At 40.3% G+C, this 21,143-nt stretch overlaps 1 protein-coding gene across 3 annotated transcripts in view; it reads left to right on the top strand.

Annotated features, from left to right (window-relative positions):
* The window catches only part of GALC (galactosylceramidase), a 66,903-nt gene that overhangs the window by 24,265 nt on the left and 21,495 nt on the right, over positions 1-21,143 (top strand). For all 3 annotated transcript variants that reach the window (XM_075065605.1, XM_075065603.1, XM_075065604.1), the window contains 8 exons: positions 2,647-2,777; positions 8,284-8,439; positions 10,639-10,763; positions 11,765-11,892; positions 14,108-14,197; positions 15,823-15,912; positions 17,357-17,501; positions 19,922-20,102. In XM_075065605.1, coding sequence (XP_074921706.1) covers positions 2,647-2,777; positions 8,284-8,439; positions 10,639-10,763; positions 11,765-11,892; positions 14,108-14,197; positions 15,823-15,912; positions 17,357-17,501; positions 19,922-20,102 — 1,046 coding nt within the window. The remainder of the gene's footprint in view (positions 1-2,646; positions 2,778-8,283; positions 8,440-10,638; positions 10,764-11,764; positions 11,893-14,107; positions 14,198-15,822; positions 15,913-17,356; positions 17,502-19,921; positions 20,103-21,143) is intronic.

Below are 21,143 nucleotides of genomic sequence, written 5' to 3'. Positions count from 1 at the left end.
CTCCCCTCCACCACTGCAAGAAGCTGAAGCATATTAGTGTTAGGTTAAGTGATGAGGGGTCTCTGTCTCTCTGCTCTTGTTGAATGCTAGTGTGTGGATTGAAGTTTAGGACTTTATAGTTGCCATTTAGGTCCCAGTGTTACTGAGCTGTTGCCACTCCATAAATACCAACTTTATCCTTTGGTTGGAGTGGTTTTCTTGATGCACATAAGTGCAGAAATGATGTGACCTATAGTTTTGTCTCCACTTCATACCTTAGATGTTCTGCAGAGTTATCCATCTCTAACAGCACATTAAGTCTTTTCTCTTCGGAAAACTTTTATTTGTTGAGATGCTTAGTTTTATATCCAAATTTATAATCCCCACAAAAATCAAAGGTACTATTTTTTTCAACTGTCTCTTACAACATGTCTCATGTTTCAGGCTCAAATTTTTTGCTATGCTTTCCAAAGGGCAAACTCACTCAACAGGAAGCCTCTGCTTCATGTGCTAGTAACACAAATATAAAACATTGAGGGCATTATAGGATGTTTCTTCTGATTCTTATTCTATCAGTAGATACAGGGAGAATAAGAAATGTAGATAAACTTAATTGTGTTTTTTTGGGTAACTAAGACTTAATTTTAAATGTTGCCCATTGGCCAGTGTGAATATGTATGAGGAAATGAAAACTTTTTTTTAATGACAAGCAATAGCTCTCTTGTCTCCAATCTGATTTTTAAAAAGTATTGGCTCAAATTATGGTCTGTGATGATCATGCTCTTTTGAAATCCATGCACAATTAAGCCTGCCTCTTAGAAGTCAATGGTAACACCCCATGGTGCTTGGTGTTCTGTAAGGTAGATAATAATGCTTCAGTTTCTGTTCTTCTCTAAGAAGACACAGGTCACCCAATGATCATGGTATGATCTGTCATCAGTGAGAAAAAAGTTGCTGTTGAGGAGAGATTTTAGCTATAATTATAGTAACTTGGTTTGTTGATGATGATAGTCTGTCACTGGATATAGTTTGCAATTTAATGGGAACCAAGAGTGTTTGAGAATGACTCATAATTGAATGGCCCTCCTGGAAACAAGGGAAGCTCTGACTTCTGCTTGTATGATGTGATGGCATATCCAAGATAGTACTTCTTAATAATGATCTCAAAGGCCATGTCTAGTCTGAAGATGTCTAGCTAATTGCTGCCTTGCTTGCTGTGAGGTAGACAGCTATTACTATCCCTGCTGCAGTAGGAGAAACTCAGACAGAGGTGAAATGACTTGCCCAAAATCAGATCCTGAATCATTGGTAGAGCTGGGATAGAACAATGAATTCTTGTTTTCTTTTCTGCACCATGCAGCCTTTCTTGTAAATCAGAATTTTCATGTTTGCATAGCTCAAAGAGAACAGAGGGTAGACAGTTCAATCTGGGTTTATTTATATTTTATGTTGAGACATAAAATAATCCAAGTTTGAAGGAAGCCAATTTAGGAGATTGTAGTGTTCAACATTCTACTTTGCTAGTTTTGTGATGTGCATGAGAAGCAATGATATCACATTAAGGCTGCGAAAATAAGAACTGAACAGTCAGGAAATCTTAAGCTGATATTCTCTGCTGTTAGCTGTGTCCTGTGGTAGACTGGTTCAGATTTTGATCTTTACAAAGAAGTAACTGAGCTGTCTTTGGCCCTCTGTGTGTAGCATTTTCTATTGCTGGTTTTCTTGTCATACTTCAGTCCTGTCATGATGATTAATACGTACCACAAAATAGATGCTGTGCACAGTGGGCTAACTAATGTTACAGGAGAAACCTCTGCTTTTAGATTTTCCTTATCTGGCGTTTGTTTTCTTGACTCTAATATGATGATAATGGTATTTTGAAGGCAGCAAGTCTTACGTGTGTATCATGTAAACAATAGAATGTCCTGGAAAGTGCTTATTCTTAAACATCTAAATATGACTTTAACAAATACAGTATTGTCTGAAAGCAGCTTGCTTTGTTTCTGAAACAAAAACTTCCATAAGAGTAATTCCTCCCATACCCCCAATGTGGACTGTAAACCTTATCTATGTTCCATAGCTTCAGTTTTAAATTGAAACAGTCAGCTGGAGAAGCAGTTGTTCTTCATTGTGTTGTTATGAAATATTTGCTTTATGTTCAGAAATGTTTTGTATATACCTTTTGGATCAGACTTGTCCATGTTTTTCTGTATGTATTTCTTGTAACTTCACACCCTAACTATCAAACTACTGACATTTTTTAAGTCACTGATCTGCAAATAGATTCTCTCTCATGAAATGTAGTTGTCTTTGCCTTGTCTAACTTTTTCTTACATACATGCAGAGTGTAGATAATTAGAATCAAATGTTTTTTTCATTTTCCCTACCTCCCTTATGTACTGTGCAGGCTGGGACTAACTGAACTTTGGGGCTTGACAGAAAGTGTAAGAAGGACATTTTGTCCATTTTGATCGCCAGCTTATGGTTGACACTTTCTGCTGAGTATATTCTTGACATAACTGTTCTGTATTGAAGTGTAAGAGGAAGATAATTTTTTTTAAAATTGTAAAATGTTCATTTGGTAACCAAGGAAAACCACTTTCTGTTCCAAACCTGAATTTGTGCCAGTTTGACACAATTTTTTTCCTCTCCTTCCACTTAAAAAAGCTATTAAGGTACACCTTGGATAAACAAGGTCTGCAGCGGGTGAGGATCATAGCCAGTGATAACATGTGGGAGCCAATTTCCTTTTTCATGATGGTCGACTCTGAGCTCCATCAAGTGGTCGATATCATAGGGTAAGTCATTATTTTTTTTTTTATTATTTTTTTTATTTATTTTTTTTTAATGAAGCTGCTTTCTTATTAGCCTGGTCTGATCATATATTTCCACTGGTTGCTCATATATAACTTAAGAGGTAGCGTTTGCTGGGAGCTTTGGCTTTGCTAAGTGCTCACCAAAGGTTTGATACCTTAACCTTTCTTGCTAAATAATGTACTTTGTCAGTTGTAGGAAGGCGATCATTAGAGCTTTGTGTTCTAGCCTGGTTCCTTTCAAATTCCACCTGAGTTTTCCACCTGAGCGGACTTAGCCTTAAAATCTGCTGACAGTTGCTTGCCCAATTAATTCAGTCATAGACCCAGGCCCCCTCTCTGCCCAGCCCTGCCTATTTTGGGGGATGCTTGGAACTCCTACAGTTGGTGCACAAAGCATGCTTTGACGCTGCCCTCTTTCAAATATTCTGCTATGACTGGTTTCCCCTAGGGTCTACGTTGGCAAAAACTGTCATAGACCATAGGGTGAATTAAGCCTTATGACTTCATCTGTGATTCAACTAGCAATGCTTGATTCAATTAATCTGAGTCTCGTTACTGGTTTAGGTTAGGAAGGCAGGGTTCGTTCATGTGGAGGCTGATATGACCATCGGATGCGAAGACATGTTTTTCTAGTTGAGTTTCAATGGACACCAGTGTGTTGTCTCAGAAGCAGAAAATTAAAATTAAAATTAACTACAGACCTGTATTTATTCTCCAGCACTGGCAATTTTAAAATCAAGATACACTCTAGGATATATGGAGGACGGGGGAAGTTCTATGGCCTAGGCTATACAGTCAGACTAGATTATCACAATGGTCCCTTCTGACCTTAGTATCTATGAATCATCTAACAAGTGAAGATGTAAAACTACTGTAAAAAGGGTTAAAATTGTCAGCATGTGTTCATTTTACTAGGAACCTCTGGAAGTGCCTTTTTCTTTTTAAGCTTGATATTACTGTTGATTTACTCAAGCTGCCATGCCTAGAAGACAAATAACTCTGTTTTTAATAGAGAGTCTTTGAAAATAAAGGCATCAAATGTTTCTTAGTAGCTATGAATTTAAGATACATTATTGTGAAAGTGGCTGTGGGTGGAATTGGGAGCTTGAGGCTGATGTTAACAAACCTGTTCTTCTGAGAGTATATAAGGTTGAATAAATACAGTACATCATTTCAGGAAAGTCCGCTTTCCTAGCACTTCTATCTGGGTTGGGTTAAAGTGGATTAGATAATCAAGATGAGAAAGTTGAAGGGTGGTAAGAAACAAAAAAAGGCTATTATCCTAGTTAAACTTTCTCACAGGGATGATATTGCATAATTAAGACTTCAGGTTTTGTGCAAATAAGCCAATTTTTTAAAGCCTCCTCAGAATAGAATTTTTCAGACTTTTTTATGACTAAATATTCCCTAGCAATGTTTTGCAGCCTGCATGTCACAATATTGTGTGAGTGCATGGAAGTCAAAAAATAAAATAAGCTAGTCAATTTTCTGTCCAATAGTGAAAAGTGCAAAAAGCAAGCAGCATAAATAGTGTATCTGGAAAATCTAGTTTAATTTTTGTTCACTGTAGATTACTGTTAATTCCACCTTCTGCTATGAGAAATTTGTTTCCTAACAATGATTTTTTTTACCTTGTTGCTTTAACTAGTTTAGTTAGAGCAACAAGGTTCTCTCATGCAAAACTTCTGCCACTCACAGGACTGTTTTTATATGGGAGTGCTACTAGTCCATGGCCTACTATACAAAGATATATTTAATGTTAAAATGCTTGGTAATATATAGACATGTGTTATAGTAGAATTTAGGTACCTTGGTCAGGGATCCATGACCCCATTGTGCTAGGCACTGTGCAAACACAGAGCAAAAAGATTGTCCCAGTGTTTCTTGAAAAATGGAGCACTCAAAACATTGCTCCTTCTTGTCTGAAAGTGGTGTGTTTTTTGTTTGTTATTTTTTCGTTTTTTTTATGGAAGGGGGCAATGAAAATACTACTTAGCCAATGGCTGTGGAATGTGGAATGAATGTCAAAAGCAAGAGCAGTTTCCCTCCTTCATTAAAAACATGATGCCGTTAGTATCAATCTGTTTTACTTCTGTATAGCCTTTTCAAAACTCATTCCTTCTGCCAGTACTTCATGGTTGCTTGTTAATTTCCCATCGTCCTACATCCTGTGTACTGGCCTTGTCCTATCTCTTCCCTCCACGTACTTTCCATTCCTCCTACAATGCGTCTGCTAAAATAATATCTTCAGGCGATTCTTACCATCTCTCTCCTTAGTGGAATTTTGCAGTGCCCTTTTCTCTTTGGCATTAAGCTAACATTTGAGCTTGCATTCAGAATTCCCTGGAACTCCATTCCTATCTACCTCTCACTACCTGCTCTCCATCCAAGTTTCTCTCTTGCGCTCCATTGCCCACTCATGCTACTATACTTCCTCTTCTTCCAAATGTTTGGAACAGCTTCCCTGTTAAGGTGTCTCTAGTTCTTTGCTCCTGTAAAATAAGTCCTAAAATCTTACCTATTCTGTTGAAGCATCCCAGCTATATACAGATCACTCCTAACTTTAGCCTGTAGGGCTCAAATTCTCTGCAGCTACCCAGAGATAGGGAGAAACTGGGAAGAAGGAGATATATCAGGGAGCCAATTATTATGTTCTAACACTTTAACCTAGTGGTCCCCAAACTGTGAGGTGTGACCCCCCGAGACAGAGCGAGGGCACAGCAGGACCTGGGCCAGCCTCCACAAGGGTCAGGGAGGAAGCACCACCCAACCCTGCTTCGCCTCCAGCTCTGCTCTGGCTCCACTTCCGGCCCCAGCCTGGGCCCCTGACCGTGGCCTGGCCATGGCTTCCACTCCTGGCCCCTAGCATTGACCCCTGGCTGTGGCACCAGCCTCGGCCCCCTTACCCGTCTGTGCTCTTCCCACCTCCCCCCCCCAAGAGCTGTGGCACCGTATCCGGCCCCGGCTTTGGGTGTGTGTGCACAGACACGAGTAAGGGGAGGTGCAACTGAAAAGTTTGGAGACCACTGCTTTAACTAGTTTTATACGCTCCACAGCACCTAAGCCCCACCACACACCGGTCTGCTAGCTAGGGGTATCTGCAGAGCAGTATGCTGTGGCTGTGTCCCCTGTGTTGGAGCATGCTCTGGGTGATGGGGATGGCATAGGAACCAGCTGTTCTAGCTCTAAGGCTGTTGGGAACAGCTTGCTCTCCTGAGGAAGTTGGAAGATGTGAAGAATCTGGCCTTTTGCTCTCTGTGAAAGGAACTTGTTCTTTGCCACAATGCACCTCTTGCTGTGTGCCATATTCCTTATTTGTCAGGTCAATGTAGCTGAGGTGCTTGGGTGGAAAGGATAACTTAAAAGAAGATTGCAACCCAGTCTAGTGTCCTCATAAGTTTTAAAGTAGTGATAGATTCAGCAGTCTGAGGGCATATTGAAGGGCTATAAGTTTTTCTGATGGTGAATGCTTATTTGGTGCCATTTAGATGTTTAAAAATGTACTCTTTAAAAACTGATGCTTGGCAGTGTGAGCGAATCAGCTAATTACTGTCGCTATAAAAAGTCAGCCTATGGGGTAACGAGGCTTGAGTGTGGCCTACTCTATGTGGAGTCCTTTAGATCTTAATAAAAGAAACCAAAGCACCTAGGTACAGGTAGTGTCTGAGGAGCAGAGAGTTCATGATTATTGCTCATTCACTGGCATCTAGGCGGATAGGGGGGAAATGACCTACTCACTTTTGGTGAGACTGTTCCATTTAAGCACAAACTAACGGAACAGAGAGGGGCGGGGGGCGCGTTGTGTCTAACAGGATGTGGGCTGGAAGTGGAGCAAAGCTGCTCATAAATATGTTCTGAAAATGATCTTTCTGCCCGTTTTGCAAGACCCAGTTTCAGCTACTTCTTTTTTAACATTAACCCTTTGTTCATCTCCTCTTCTTATCCATTTTCTTCCCTTACCTTTAGTGCTCTCCTCTCATTCCCTTTATTTGATTATTCCACTTTCCATTTATTTTTACACTTACACACACACACACCCACCTACCCCTTGGTCTTTGTAGTTAAAACCAATACACAGACTTGTGTTTTATTACTACATTCCTGCATGATCTTGAGCAACTCACTTTGCATCTACCCCCCACCTCCTTCTGTGAAATGGGGATAGTATTTACCAGGGGTACCGAGTAATAATTAATGTTTGTAAAGCATTTTGAGAGCCTTCAAGAGAGAGGGGCATAGAAGTGCACATTTACTCCCTCTCTGCTTTACATCTGTCTCTACAAACTATGCTTTTCATCTAATCACTGAAGCATCAAAGTTAATATTTTAGTCACTTACGTTTTTGCTTCCAAACCAAAAGCAGTTGAATGTGTATACAGTAAGCCTAACAGCAGAGAGATGGATATTCAACATATTTATGAGCACTGTATTATGCTTTTATTAGCTTAGTAAAGCTATACGTGAATGCGTACTGTACTGGGAGATGGTCCATACTCCTCTTCCCTTCCCTTCCCTTGCCCACAGATCAGCAAGGTTCCTCCTGCCTCTATATCAGACTAATATTAAGGACCCTTCTCTGACCTCTATCTATAGAATTTATGGTTTTGTTTTCAGTGTGTAGTTAAGTTGACTTCCTTGTTGGTTACTCTGTTATCTGAGGGGAAACTAAAAATGCCCCTTATTGTCTGAAAGAGAGCCTTTGAAACTACTGTAAGATGAAATTCCGTTAGTCAGTCAGTGGTAACCAAACCAGTGTGGGCACAAAGGGTCTTCTTTGATGAGAACAGATATCTCCATTAGGAGTAGGAAAGATCTGTCAAAGAGAAATAAGCAGAGCTCCTATCATATTCTGTACTTAACCTCAGTTTATTGCAGCTGCTCCAAACTTCCAATGCTTTTTCTTTTGGCTTTAACAACATACTTGCTGAAAATCCAAAGATTTGATTTCTGAGGAAAGAGTATAAGCGTAAGCATAAATTGCTTGACTAAGGGGAGATCTCACTTTATGTATAGGGCTTTGAAGATACCCAGTGCTAAGCATTATTATTAATCCACAAGTATGTGAAAGTCATAAAAACCCAGGAGAGGATTTATTTAGGGTGGTACAAGGTGGTATAATTAGCAGCAATGAGATAAAAGTATTAGGGCACTAACGCTGAATATCAGGAAAAAATGTGCACACCGAGATATGGAATAAAAAGCCTGATTTGCATTTGATATTTAAAACTAGACTTGCTAAAGCATCAGAATACATTATAAAGAAAAAATCCTTCATTGGCACAGATGAAGCTAAATTAAATATTGTAGCTCTCTTCTGGATCTGACTACTGTAGTATGATTCTCTGAAGTGAAATCCACATAGTGATTGATTTTTTTTTTTTTTTGACACCAGTCATTTTGTTTGTGCTTTGAGCTAATAATTGAACGTGTATTGAGTTCTCCTGCTTTTCTTGTGTTAAGTGATGTCCTTTTTTGAAATACTATCCAGAGCTCATTACCCTGGAACAAGAACAGTGCCTAGTGCCTTAGCAACTCAGAAGAAACTATGGGCTTCAGAAGACTATAGTACTTTCAATGATGAAGTGGGTGCAGGCTGCTGGGCTCGGATCCTGAACCAGAATTATGTGAATGGAAACATGACCTCGTAAGTCTTGCATGCAGTCAGTTATTTTCATAACTTCAGCCTACTGTCATGGTTACAAGGCTATCTGTACTTCTCTAGTCTCTTTGAGTGCACCCCTCAGGTGTAAGGCCTTGTGCCTTTACTACTTCTGGCTGGAATTCCACAGTTTGACCACTTTTAGACCAGACTGTGGGCCATAGTATGCTGTGTTTTAACCATGATTACCCAGCAGTCCAGCTGAGTTTGGACAGCTGTGGTTCTTTTCTTTGGGGGTCTGACAGTGGTATTATAGTGACAAAAGAGAGATGTGTGTTTTGGAGTAGGAAAACACATGAGAGAGAGAGGAGGAGGATTCTATAGCAACAATCGGCACACATCTGTCTGAGCTAAAAGCTTGCCATCCCCTGGTGATAACCTAGGGAGTCCTAACTTGAAATACCCTAGCGAGTATCTGATTCTGCTGAACAACTCCCCTTACACTCCTCCCTAACCCCTTTAAGAGATATTTCTGTTTTAAGTCTTCCACAGTTCTTTTCTTTTGATTTTTCTGATTCCCGGGCCTTTTCCTGTCCTGGCTAGAGGTGGGTGCGAACTGTTTTGTGGGAAAGTCTGTTCTGAAAAACAATAAAACCAAAAAAGCTGGAAATTTCAGACAAAATGAAATTTGGGGTGGTGGTGAGATGGAAGAGGTTGGATTGATCCAAAGGTTTTGTTCAGATTCAACATTTTAAATTAAAAAAAATGTTTATAATATAAATATTGAAATGAGAAGGAATTTCAAAATGAAAAATCAATGTTTGGTTCCTAAAATTTCGAAACATTCCATTTTTGATGTCGAAATGCTTCATGGTTGTTTTTGAAATGGAAATTGGTCAAAGTCTACCTTATCCTTTGAAATGATTCACTGTCGATGAATTGGCATGTTCAGACAGTAAAACAATCCACTGGAAGATTCCCAATCTGCTGTAGTTATGGCATGGTCTCTAAAAAGCTCTCAAGTGTTTGTTGAGTAGTGTCTTATCTTGAGTCATTCTTTTTCCCTTTCTGCTTGTTTTTTCCTTAGTCCTCTGTTAAACTACACCAACATATTCATACAGTAAACATCCCAATAACCACATCAACACACAATATTCCTCAAGTATTGCAAGCAGCTCCACATCTGGCTTACATTGAATAATAAAATCATGTTGGCCTTTCTATGGCCTTGCTGCCTGCCTTTGGACTGAAATTTGCTGTAGTTCCTGTCAGCCAAGTTGGAGCTCTTGAAAATTTAAATGGAACAAGTTTGGCTAGTGTACAAAGCAAAAAGTTTTCTTCTGAGCATCTTTTTTGTCGACTTTTTAGGACCCCTTTTTAAAAATTCAGGTGCACAGTGGCACACAGTTATAATGACCACTTATGGGAATTAGGTACTGGCACATACAAGGGGATACTAAAAGAATAACTATTGTTTGCCTGCAGCAGCGACTAGATGTGTATGCCATCACAAATGGGGGGCCGTAATTTGATACCTGCAAATGGGCCAATATGAGACTAAGACCTAGGATTTTTTTATTAACAAGCTCTCTTGATTTTAGGTTTTCTTTAATTTTTTCAAAAGTAGTTGATCAGACTAATGCTTGTTTGGTGTACTGAGAACTTTTCCTTTAATGACTAAGGTTCCTTGAGAGGACAATGTGGGGTAAAGGTTGCACTGCTGCTGTCCGTTTCGTGTGGGTAAAAAGAATTCAGTCCACAAGTTACTTCATTTAGTTCCTTTCACTAGTGCTTACAGCCTTAAAAGTTCTTCATATATAAACCCCAGGTGCTTGACTTTTCCTCTTCAAATTTCCCAAAGACATGATGTGATGAATTGAGCAAATATCATAAATTGATAAACGGTTGCTTTAATTAAGGGCTCCACTGCAACTGAGGTTAGGATGTGCAAGTTCCAGATACTAAGGATCTTGCAATACTTTGCTAGTCAGGTTAGTCTTGCAAGTCTTCCTAAACTTTCTTTAGGTGCACAAGTATAGAAACACAGATACCTGCAGAGCTGCCACATTCTGTAATTCCCACCACTGCAAATATGTAATATATCTGCCAAAGGAAGTAGCTCCATTGAAATGTTTAGTTTATGCAGACACACATGGGTGTTCAATCTCAGCACTGTCAGAAATATTTTGTTAAATTCTGTGCACTCAAAACTATTGTGACTTTAAAAACAAAACTATTTTCCAGCACCATTGCTTGGAATTTGGTGGCTAGTTATTATGAAGATTTGCCCTTTGGTCGAGATGGATTAATGACAGCGCAAGAGCCGTGGAGTGGCTATTATGCAGTGGAAGGTCCCATCTGGATCACAGGTAAATAAAAAGTTCAGATAGTCCTACAAAAGTATAGACAATAAAATACTCTGGGTTTTTTTTATGCTAAATTAAACTAATGCAACGTCTTCTATTTTTGGTGTTTTAATAATTTTCTTTTATGTTCACTTTTTATTGGATACAGTACTTTTTATTGAACATTTTTACTTTCTTAGCAATTGAAAGACTCTCCCTTAGTCATTTTAACTAGAATGAGGGCAGGAAGAAATCCTTACAGGGAATGAGAACTGGTTCTCTGATCTGACTTGTGCCATACATACAAGAATCACATCAATGTAGTTCATGCTCCCATTATTAAAGATCTCTGTTTTCATTGCAAATGACTGTTTTTTGGGTTTTGTAACATTTTGTGTTTCTTAAAAAAAAAAAAAAAAGGGGGGGGGGGGCTTTGAGCTAAAACCTCTGTAAAAGCTAGGACTCGGTGCCTGGTTTTTTATTTTCTATTTTATCTCCAAAATATCTGGGTACTTGAGTTCTGAGAGAGAGGAAAAGAAAACAGGAGTACTCCTATGTTCTGTTTGTGACGGTTGAGATTGTAAACCATCACTTTTACTGTCTGTATAGTATTTAAAAATTTATGTATATATGTATCCAGTGGCCACCCTCTGGTGCACCCATAACCTTTTCTTGTCTCTGCAGAGTTGGTCACCAGATCAGGTGACCTGCCCCTTCCCGTATGTGGCAGGATCATGTGAAGTTCCCCTATATTGTGTCTTCTGCTATTCATCTGCAGACAGAAAAATGTATCGCGTAGCAAGGGGTTCAGACACAAGAATTAGCTATATCCACCTTCTTGATTCTTTGGTCTCTTTCAAATTAACTAGCCATAAGTAGTGCCTTGTTAATTCTATGGAGATCTCTCTCAAAGTAAAGTGTATGGTTGTAAGACCAGTGGCATCAAAGCTCCAAAATGGTAGCAGGATAACCTTTCTGGAATGAACGCTGACCTTTGTTTTTGGTTTCTTTTCACTGTTGCACAGCACATACAACTCAGTTTACCCACCCTGGCTGGCATTACCTGCAGGTGGATGGACATTTAGAAGACGGTGGCAGCTATGTAGCTCTGACTGATGGCCTAGGCAACCTTACTATCATCATTGAAACTATGGTAATGTTCTCCAATAACCAACAAAGGGTACATCCAGACTACCCGCTGGATCGGCGGCTAGCAATCGATCTATCGGGGATCAATATATCTTGTGTCTCGTCCAGACATGAGATATCAATCCCCGAATGCGCTCCCGTCGACTCCGGAACTCCACCAGGGCGAGCGGTGGTAGCAGAGTCGAGGGGGGAGCTGTGGCCATCGATCCTGCGCCGTGAGGATGGGAGGCAAGTCGAAATAAGATACGATGACTTCAGCTACGCTATTCCTGAAACTGAAGTTGCATATCTTACACAGACAGTCCCGTGTGTGTCTCTCCCCCCGCAACCCCCACCGTGTAGACCAGGCCAAAGCAGTAGACAGAGATTTAGGATGATTTTTCGGGGGGGGGGGGAAGGGGGGGAATTGTCTTGCAGAAACTCATTATGTATGTGTCACTTGCAGCTTTGCCAGGGAGAGCAAATAGAGCTCCTTCTCTTGTCTGCCTGTGCTTGGATGGGTACAGTTATGCAGATCTTCCTGGAAATCAGGATGTGTGTCAGTCTTGAATCGCAGGCTTAACTTGTGACACAGTGCAGTAGAAAACTGTTAGATGAATAAAGTATTTACTACAGTTTTAACCTTTATAGGCACTTTATTCTTTTACTTCTTACTGAACTTGTTAATGTGATTTATGTAATGAGAGCTTTCCAGCCTCTTTACTGTATATATACAGTAGCTTCTTTGGGCTTTGAAATATTTGCTTCTAATATTTACTCTGCATGTTCTATCATATTTTATAATGTATGGGTTTTTTTTAAACAAGTACTGATGTCCACCAGCCTCTTCAGTGGTGGTGTGAGGGTCAGTACAGTCCTCCTCACCAGTCTCTGGTGATGGGGGGTCTTGGAAGATGGACTTTATTCTCTCCTGCCTTTTGAAATTTGAGCTGTTGATTAGGTGTGGCTGGTCCATGGGGAAGGCCCTTCATTTTCAGTTTTCTGCCTTTTTTGTACTAAAAAATTCCCAGGTTATCCCAGTATTATCTGGCTTCTAGTGATTTTATTTATTTATTTTTCACCTGAATTTTGAATCACGTAAGTACATGAAAATGCTGATTGTGAAGAAAATACAGTATATTATTTAGATAGACTACCTTATTAACAAAGGCATCAATTAAATTAAGTTAATGTGGAAGATATATATACATGCATGTGCATGCATATGTATATTTAATGTACAGTTCATGAAATAAACCATAGCATTAAACTGCTTTTACTTTAATACTTTACTTCTCTCTGTTTGTTGGTGTTCTGTCCTCCCATCCCCCAATATTCACCCAACAAACTGTGTGTAAAGTTAATTTTTGCACTGTTTTTTAAAATTTTGTAATAAACCCTGAAACTCCCAGGCAGATTTACATAAATTAAAAACTGAAAATGAAGGGCCTTGGTCATATGGTATTTGTTAATTCCTTGATCAAGTAGGCATAATATTTTAAAATCAGGTAGAGGGCTTTGAATATCCCAGGAAAAGGTAGAAAGTTTATAGTGAGAGGGAACAACAGATGAAGCAGGACTAGGGGATATTAGCATTTTTTAAGCTTTTTTTTCCCCCTTCTTTCTGGGCCACATGCAGGTCTTGCAAGAAGTATCGGAGCCAAGATTTTTTAAATATGACTTGGGATTTTTGGGCCCAGTTTGAGATACCGTAAAGGGGTCTGATCTCAGAGAGTTCTGAGCAACCTCTCACCCCTGAAAATCATGCTTGTTTAAGGCATCTCAAATTGGGTACCAAAAAGCATCACTTCAGAAAATCTTGGTCATCATTCCTGCAGAAATCAAACTACTTTTAAGATTTATTATCTGAATGCAGAGTTCATTTAACTTGGTCTCATCTTCATGCAAATCAATGTTGTGTGTGTTTTAGTCCTACTAGTGAAGGGTGTGATCAGTTCTTTCTCCAGCTTCTTAATTGCCTTAGTTCCGGTAGTCTGGCAAGGAGTCCTGCGCATCCTGTCACATTGCTGGTTTAAGCAGCATCCCAAATAAATATGGACTCTAACTTCCATTACCCTCGAAATAGCAGTGAGCTTGGAACCAAAACAATTTACCTGATCCCTTTTGTTAATGTTTATGGCTTTTGGCTCATACTTGGGGACCTTAACTCCCATCAAAATTGGCAAATGACTGATTTCAGTGATGCATGTTCCCATCTGTTCCATTCATTTTCTTTCCAGACTTATCGCCACTCTCAGTGTATCAGGCCTCCACTGCTTCCCTTCATTGTTTCACCTCAGAAAGCAACTTTCTACCTCAAAGGATCCTTTGTAAGTAAATTTTTGGGTGTATGTATCATATAAATGTATTCAGGGACATCAGGTTGCTACATATCGTTTGATATGTGTACACTGGGCCTGTAACAAAATAAGATGTCACTGTGTAATGAACTAGCTTTGTGCATGTGAGTGATGTTGGCGTCTAAAATTGTAGCCACGTAAAGCATAAGGGTCTGACTACTACTGTAAGCTGAAAGTTCTCCTTTAACTTGTGTGGTGGTGGCCTATACTTTGGGGGCTGAAAGATGAGCACTCGTTCTCATTCTATAAGGTGTGTATATATAAGAGACTTACATAATTATTGTATTTGCAGAAGAACGATTTGTTACACTACAATCACCTTCACCTACCAAAAACTGATTCCCCCAACTCCAAAAAGCATTCAAAGAATGTTACTGTTTTTTTCTTAATGTTTTCCTGAAAATACTTTCGGTGGTATGGAGAGGAGCACATTTTCCCTTATTTGACTTGGAAATCCACTACTTTCTTCCTCACTTGTAGGCATGTTTAACACTCACTTAATGGGGACAAATCCTCTTCCTGTGAAACAGTTTCAGTTATCTCCTCCTGTCGCTATTCTGCTGAAAAAGAGAGGCCTATGTTTAAGCTGAAACATTTCTGCTACATGAAAAGATAGTCTGGATACCTCTCAGTGGGTGGATGGATGGATGAGTGCAGCTCATCTGGGAAAAACATGAGCCATGCTCCAATAGCCACAGTAACTAGTCTGTGTTAAATGGCAGATTTGGGGGAGTTACTTATCAGAAGGCGAAAGTTTTGAACCCTCTTACGTTTTAATTTCTAGTAGGATTGGTTCCTCTCCCTTTACAGCTGTACAGGCTGAGGCAAGTAGTACCTCATTCACCCTGGAATAATGGAATAAAAGACTTACAAGCAGCCCTCCATCATGGCTCTTGTAACACAGCTGCCCCTAGTGCCCCAAGTGATACTGCTCTTATGCCATATGGTTTACCAGGAAAAATTGTATAAGAGATCCTGTAGGAATAGTGTGCACATCATGTCTCTAACTCTAGATTTTTCTCTCGCTAACTTCACTGTGACTAAATTCAAACTCTAGAATTTTGTTGAATTATTGTGTTTTTAAGTAATAGAACTATAGTTGCCCTCACATTCTTGTAGCCCTAGAACTCATCAGCTGCGTTATTCAGTGGTTCTAATTAGGCCCAGGCACTTGTGACCAAAACTTGTGATAGATTAGTTATCCAGATATGAAATGAATGAGGCAATCTAATCCCAGCTGCTGGAGGTAGATGTCTGTATCAGAACCTTCATCACAGTTGGCACTAATTGGCCATCTTGTTAGCATTCTTGACGGAAGCCAAGGATTCAATGGGCTAATAAGAGTGAATTCCCCTCTTCATAAAAGCTGTTCCTGTGTATTAGGGCAGAGACCCACAGATGTAAGGGAATTGTGAGCTGCCATTGCCCATGCTATACCTGTTCTGTGGATAAGCAGATAATGGTTGTCTCTTGGGCTGTTCACCCAACATGTTTCACTAAAACAGACTTAAATGTCTTTAAATCCTCAGTATTTCTAAAGAAGAATCTTATGAAAGTGTGTGGTTTTTTTGTGTGTGTTTTTTGTTTCTTCCTAGCATAAAGTGAAAATCTTGAAAATGTGGTATACTAAGCTTGGCTTCAAATCTGCAAATTCCACCTTATTCCATCCTCTTCCTCCTGTAAAGGTGGGTTTGTTACTTACTGATCACTGTTAATTCTCCTCAAACTAGGGTGACCAGACAGCAATTGTGAAAAACCATAACAGAGGGTGGGGGGTAATATGAGCCTATATTTAAAAAAAAAAAAAAAAGTCCCAAATATCGGGACCATCCCTATAAAATCAGGACATCTAGTTACCCTACTTCAAACCCTTGCCATTTTGTTATTCTGGGTGACTGATAGGGGAATGGAAGAAAAATCTGGCTTACAGATAAAAATGGTTTTGACACCCCTGATTTGTTCAAAGACTTCTGGCCATTTTATATTTTATGTATTAGGGGTTTAATCCTATCCAGCTCAGTTGTGGAATGTTACATGTATAGGTGCAAGGTACAAAAGTGGAATTACTTCAGCTTTACCCCGGTGAGGGAAGAGAATTTGGCTCTTTGGGCTTGACACTACATAATGTAGGTGTATAATATTCCTTATGTAATCATAAAGTGCTGAGAGGATGCTGAGTTCAAGGGACACTGATACTCTTGTTAGTGAGAGCCCTGCTGCATGGCTGCCACATCACTCTTTCATGGTAGCTGGAGTGAATCTTGAGAGAGGAGGATGTAGCTAAGTGATTCATTAGCATAATGATTTACTCAGAAAGAAACTCTGTTCTTTCCCCTGGTCTTGCCCCTTTTTACCTTGTGCACTTGAGCACTGGAGTAGGTGCACAGTGGATCTGAGCCTTTACTGTTCAGTGCAGCACTTAAACTTGCTTACACCCACCTATGTGTCCCTGACACTTGCATTTGTGCTAGACGGCATCAATCTTGCACTCTGTTGCTCAGGGATTTGCAAGGTCAAGGCCTTATATTTCTCTGGCTGGGACCCCCCACATCCCATTTTCACAGCCTCGACCCAATGTCATCTTCGGGCCCTGCTGCTTCTCTGTGATGATCTCGCCACACATTTAGAAGTAAAGTGTGGGAAGAGGGACTCCTGTTGCCAGTGAATCTGTTATATCCCAAGTAATGGGAACATGGGAATACAGAGAAGCTTCTGCAGACTGGGTGCTGATTGCCTCGATAAATACCACTTCTCAAAAAAGCTGTTGCTTAAATTCTGTTGTAAATGAGTGTTTCCAGATGGATCTCGGTACTGCCAGCTGCTGCCTCCCCTCTTCACAGTAGCTCCCTGGTGACTTTCATGCTCAGAAAGAACAAACGGGCTGTGCCTCATTAGCTCGTTTATAGGTAGTTTGCAGTGTTACAGTTCACTGGACAGTGGAATGAAGTACAGAGTTTGGGGGTAAAGCTCAACATGCCTATAGGGAAATTAGACCCACTGATGCAAGATGGTATGCTTTTGTGTTAACTTGGAAAGTTAAAGGCGATGCTGCAGAATTTTGGCATTCGCTGATGCGATCACATTAGCTGCCTCTTGCATTTCTTTAGCTTGTGCTTTCTTTCATTACAGGTACATGAAGGGATGTTCAGCTTAAATCTGGATGTGGATGAAATCTACACATTAACTACCCTCACGACAGGCTGGAAAGGCACTTACCCAGATCCTCCCCAGTCCAAGCCTTTTCCTTCAAATTACAAGGATGATTTCAACATTCGTAAGTCAACTCTTAATTTCTTAAGGTCTATGCTGTCTGTGAAAGCAAAAGGGCTATGGTGCTTAGAGGAATAAGCTGCATTGGTACGGCCTAGTCTACACTAAAATGTTAATTCGACCCAGTTACATCGCTCAGGGGTGTGAAAAATCCACACTGTTGAGTGACGTTGTTAAGCTGACCTAATTCCTGGTGTAGACAGCACAGGTCAGAGGAAGAATTTGTCCTTAACCTAAGCTACCACCTCTTGGGGGATGTGGATTACCTATGCTGATGGGAGAACCCCTCCAATCCGCGTAGGTAGTGTCTACACTTAAGTGCTACAGCAGTTGTGCTGCTGTAGCACTTTTCAAGTGTAGACAAGCCCTCCAGCTGGTCTGTGAGAGAGTGAAATACATCACAAATAATATAACCTTCTGGCTGCTACTGACTGTCCTGGAGTAGAAATGCTGAATACTTCAAGTGCTGGTTCCTCTGTGTATTCCACTGTGGGTGTGCATGCGCCTGAAACTAGATTTCTGGCAAGTGGTGTCCACTGCTCTGCATCTGCGCAGTTGTTCCCCTTCTGCACCGTACCAAAGAGTTAGCAGTCCCGACTGACGCCTCTCCAGTTCCTTCTTATGACCACAAGGCCTGAGTCAGAATCCTGCAGTATTTGGAACTGACCCTCTTTGACATCCTTTCCTGTACATATTTGTTTATATTGTTATTGTTAATAGTTCTCATAGTTTGATAAGTAGTTAATTAATTATGATCCCTATTCTGGAAAATCCTCTGATTCCTTGGTGTTGGACTTAAATTATGCCCAGGCTTTAAGAATTGCATCCATTGCCCCCTGCTCCTTTTTGATCAGCAATGACCACCAGAGTTGCCTCTGCTACCTTAGAGAAGCTCCTGTCTCCACTAAGTGTGGTATAAGCTGCTCCTTTCCTTGCAGAACATGGCAGACATGAGAACTCTGGCTTGGGAAGTCCATGCTGGAACATGTTATGAGGCCTCAGTTGGATCCAGTCCCGTGAGACCCATTCTCCTGTACATCAGCCTGATTACTGAGAATTGTGTTTTCTTGCTCGATGTCTTATTCAGAAGCAGTAACAGCTTGAGTGAAGAAACCCTTAATAAGAGACGCTTTAATAAATATCAAAGTGGATTCCTTTCTAGATCTAAGAGAAGGGATCCCTCCCTGATCGTGTCCAGGTTGGATGAGTGTTTTTCACCCAGGACACAAGGACCTAGATCCTCGTAAGCTTCATGATCATGATCAAAAGGCACATAAGAGCAAGTTGTCTTCAGCACTGCTCCCCCATCATTTACATTGACCTTTGTACCACTAACACAAAGCCCAAAGAGCCAAAATATTGTGATCTGTTGGTACTGGTAATAACCATGCGGTCAGAAATTCTAACACCATTGATACTGTCACACCTTGGAAAGAACCACAAATTACTAAGAGCTCTATTATGCATGCTCCTAGGGTCCGGTGTGACAAGACTCAGCCATCTAAGGCTCCAGTGTCTAACCCCACACCATATTGTATTTTTGTCCTCCTGGACTCGCAGTCCCCTTTGTTGACCCTCTCCAGCAAGATTCTGGTGCTGGGGAGAATCTCATCTCTCATTCCATTCACTAGCCATGGTTTCCTGACACCGGTACCATCAATGGAACCGGACCCAATCTTATCTTCTAGACAGTCTAATGTTCCACTGGAACCATCTTCCTCTCCTGAGGGAGTTCAGAGGATTGAGAGCATCCTACTTCCAGCCTCATCTGGTTAAGTAAGGAACACCCTCTTGGACCAATGGTACTCTATGTCTTGGTGACCCTCACAACCTATTTTCAATCCCTCATATTGACCTGATTGGGGACCATGGGACCCATATACACAAGAACTGGAGTCTTTGAGCCAGGAGGGAAATCATACCACCCCTTCCCTCAGGGGATTTGTTGGAGCCTTCTGAACCTATGGAAGAGGAGGAAGATGAACCAGATCCACTGTTACCACTAGTGCTAACACATTTCTTCCTTACTCGATGAGGTAATTGCTTCAGCCTTGCCTTGTCCTCTAGATGACCATAAACATTTCTAAAAACTACTTCAGAGAGTAGCAGAATAGCTTCAGATCCACTTAGATGAGGTCCAGGATGCACAATGCAAGCTCTTGGATATTCTATAGCCCATGGGGTCTAACCTAATAGCACTCCCAGTCAATGAGGCCATATTGGAACCAGCAAGAACCGTGTGGTACGTGTTAGCCACTATAATTTTGCACTGCTGTTGATTCTCAAGCACAGATGTGCTGATGGAAGAAATTATAAATATGAAGAATATTTTGGAAGAGACCTTTCTGAAAACCTGAAGCGTGTGTGGGAGTAAAAGAAATAAAGCTAACCCTCATTGTTGGTTTTTTTTTATTCTTTGAATAGGTAATCCGCCCTTTAGTGAAGCTCCACATTTTGCTGATCAGACTGGGGTATTTGAGTACTTTGTGAATACTTCTGATCCAGGGGACCACATTTTCACACTCCGCCAGGTGGTGGTTCAGCGACCCATCACCTGGGCTTCTGATGCAGACCAGGCCATCAGCATTATAGGAGACTTTAAATGGTATGTTGAATCCACTTTAAGTAGGCTTTGCAGAATTCAGTTTTTAGGTTTTTTGTTTTGTTTTTTTGGTAGTTTTGATGGATAATACTGGTTGGTTTGTTTTTTAAGAACTCTTATCTATTTAAATTTTCAAGTTGCGGGAAATTACTGGGAGTGTGTCAAACAATTTATTAGTAGACAGTGAGACTGAAAAAGGTAAAGCTTTATAACTATTAAGACAAATTGTCAACATCACATTTAAAACATACAAAGAAATATTCTTAAACTCTTTAAAAATAAATAAATTCAAGTAGGAATTTCCTATCTGTAAACTTTAGTTTATTAATGGAAATATTTTTTCACTGCCCTGTGTGTGCATGGTGAAATCAATGTTTACTGACATTTACTTTTAAAATATTCCATCCTTCCAAGACTAATTTTAACCCAGTATTTCCATGCATGTGGCATCCCATGCCCTGTTACTGGGCAGCTTCTGTCTTGAATTTTCATTCCAAAGCTAATTTGTATCTAGACTAAACCACACCTGGGATAGATTGAGTATACATATCTCTCTTTTTGAATGCCAAGGATTGAGTGATTTTGATTTAGAATGCTGAAAAAATTCTAGGCCAAATTAGTGGCAGCTTGTAAACACAAGTCTAATTTTAAGGTAGAGGTCAGATTTTTGTGAATCCAGTGCAAATATCTGTTCATGTGTTTGTAACCATGCTGAATGATTCCGCTTAAAATCTGTTGTACAAATGGGGAAGAGTGTAAGATGACTTTAAGATGCAAAAGCTTTGTGTCAAGCTTGGCTGTGGTCTGTAATGTCAATTCAAATGTTTGATGTTACCAAATGAACTCTTCCAAATTTCTGTTACATTGGTCTTGTAGTGCCATCTTCTGGCCATTCTCAAAAATTGCACTGACTTGATCTATAGAGCCCCTGGAATATTGCATTTTAGGAAAGATGGCTGTGGATGCATCAGTGAAGTAACCTGATAAACTGGGAGACTCCAGTGAGACTCTACACTTGAGTTGGAAGTCTGTTGGCTTACATGC

Source organism: Chelonoidis abingdonii, chromosome 4, assembly GCF_003597395.2.
Source record: "Chelonoidis abingdonii isolate Lonesome George chromosome 4, CheloAbing_2.0, whole genome shotgun sequence".
Taxonomy (NCBI): Eukaryota; Metazoa; Chordata; order Testudines; family Testudinidae; genus Chelonoidis; species Chelonoidis abingdonii.
This window is presented reverse-complemented; position numbering and strand designations above follow the sequence as displayed.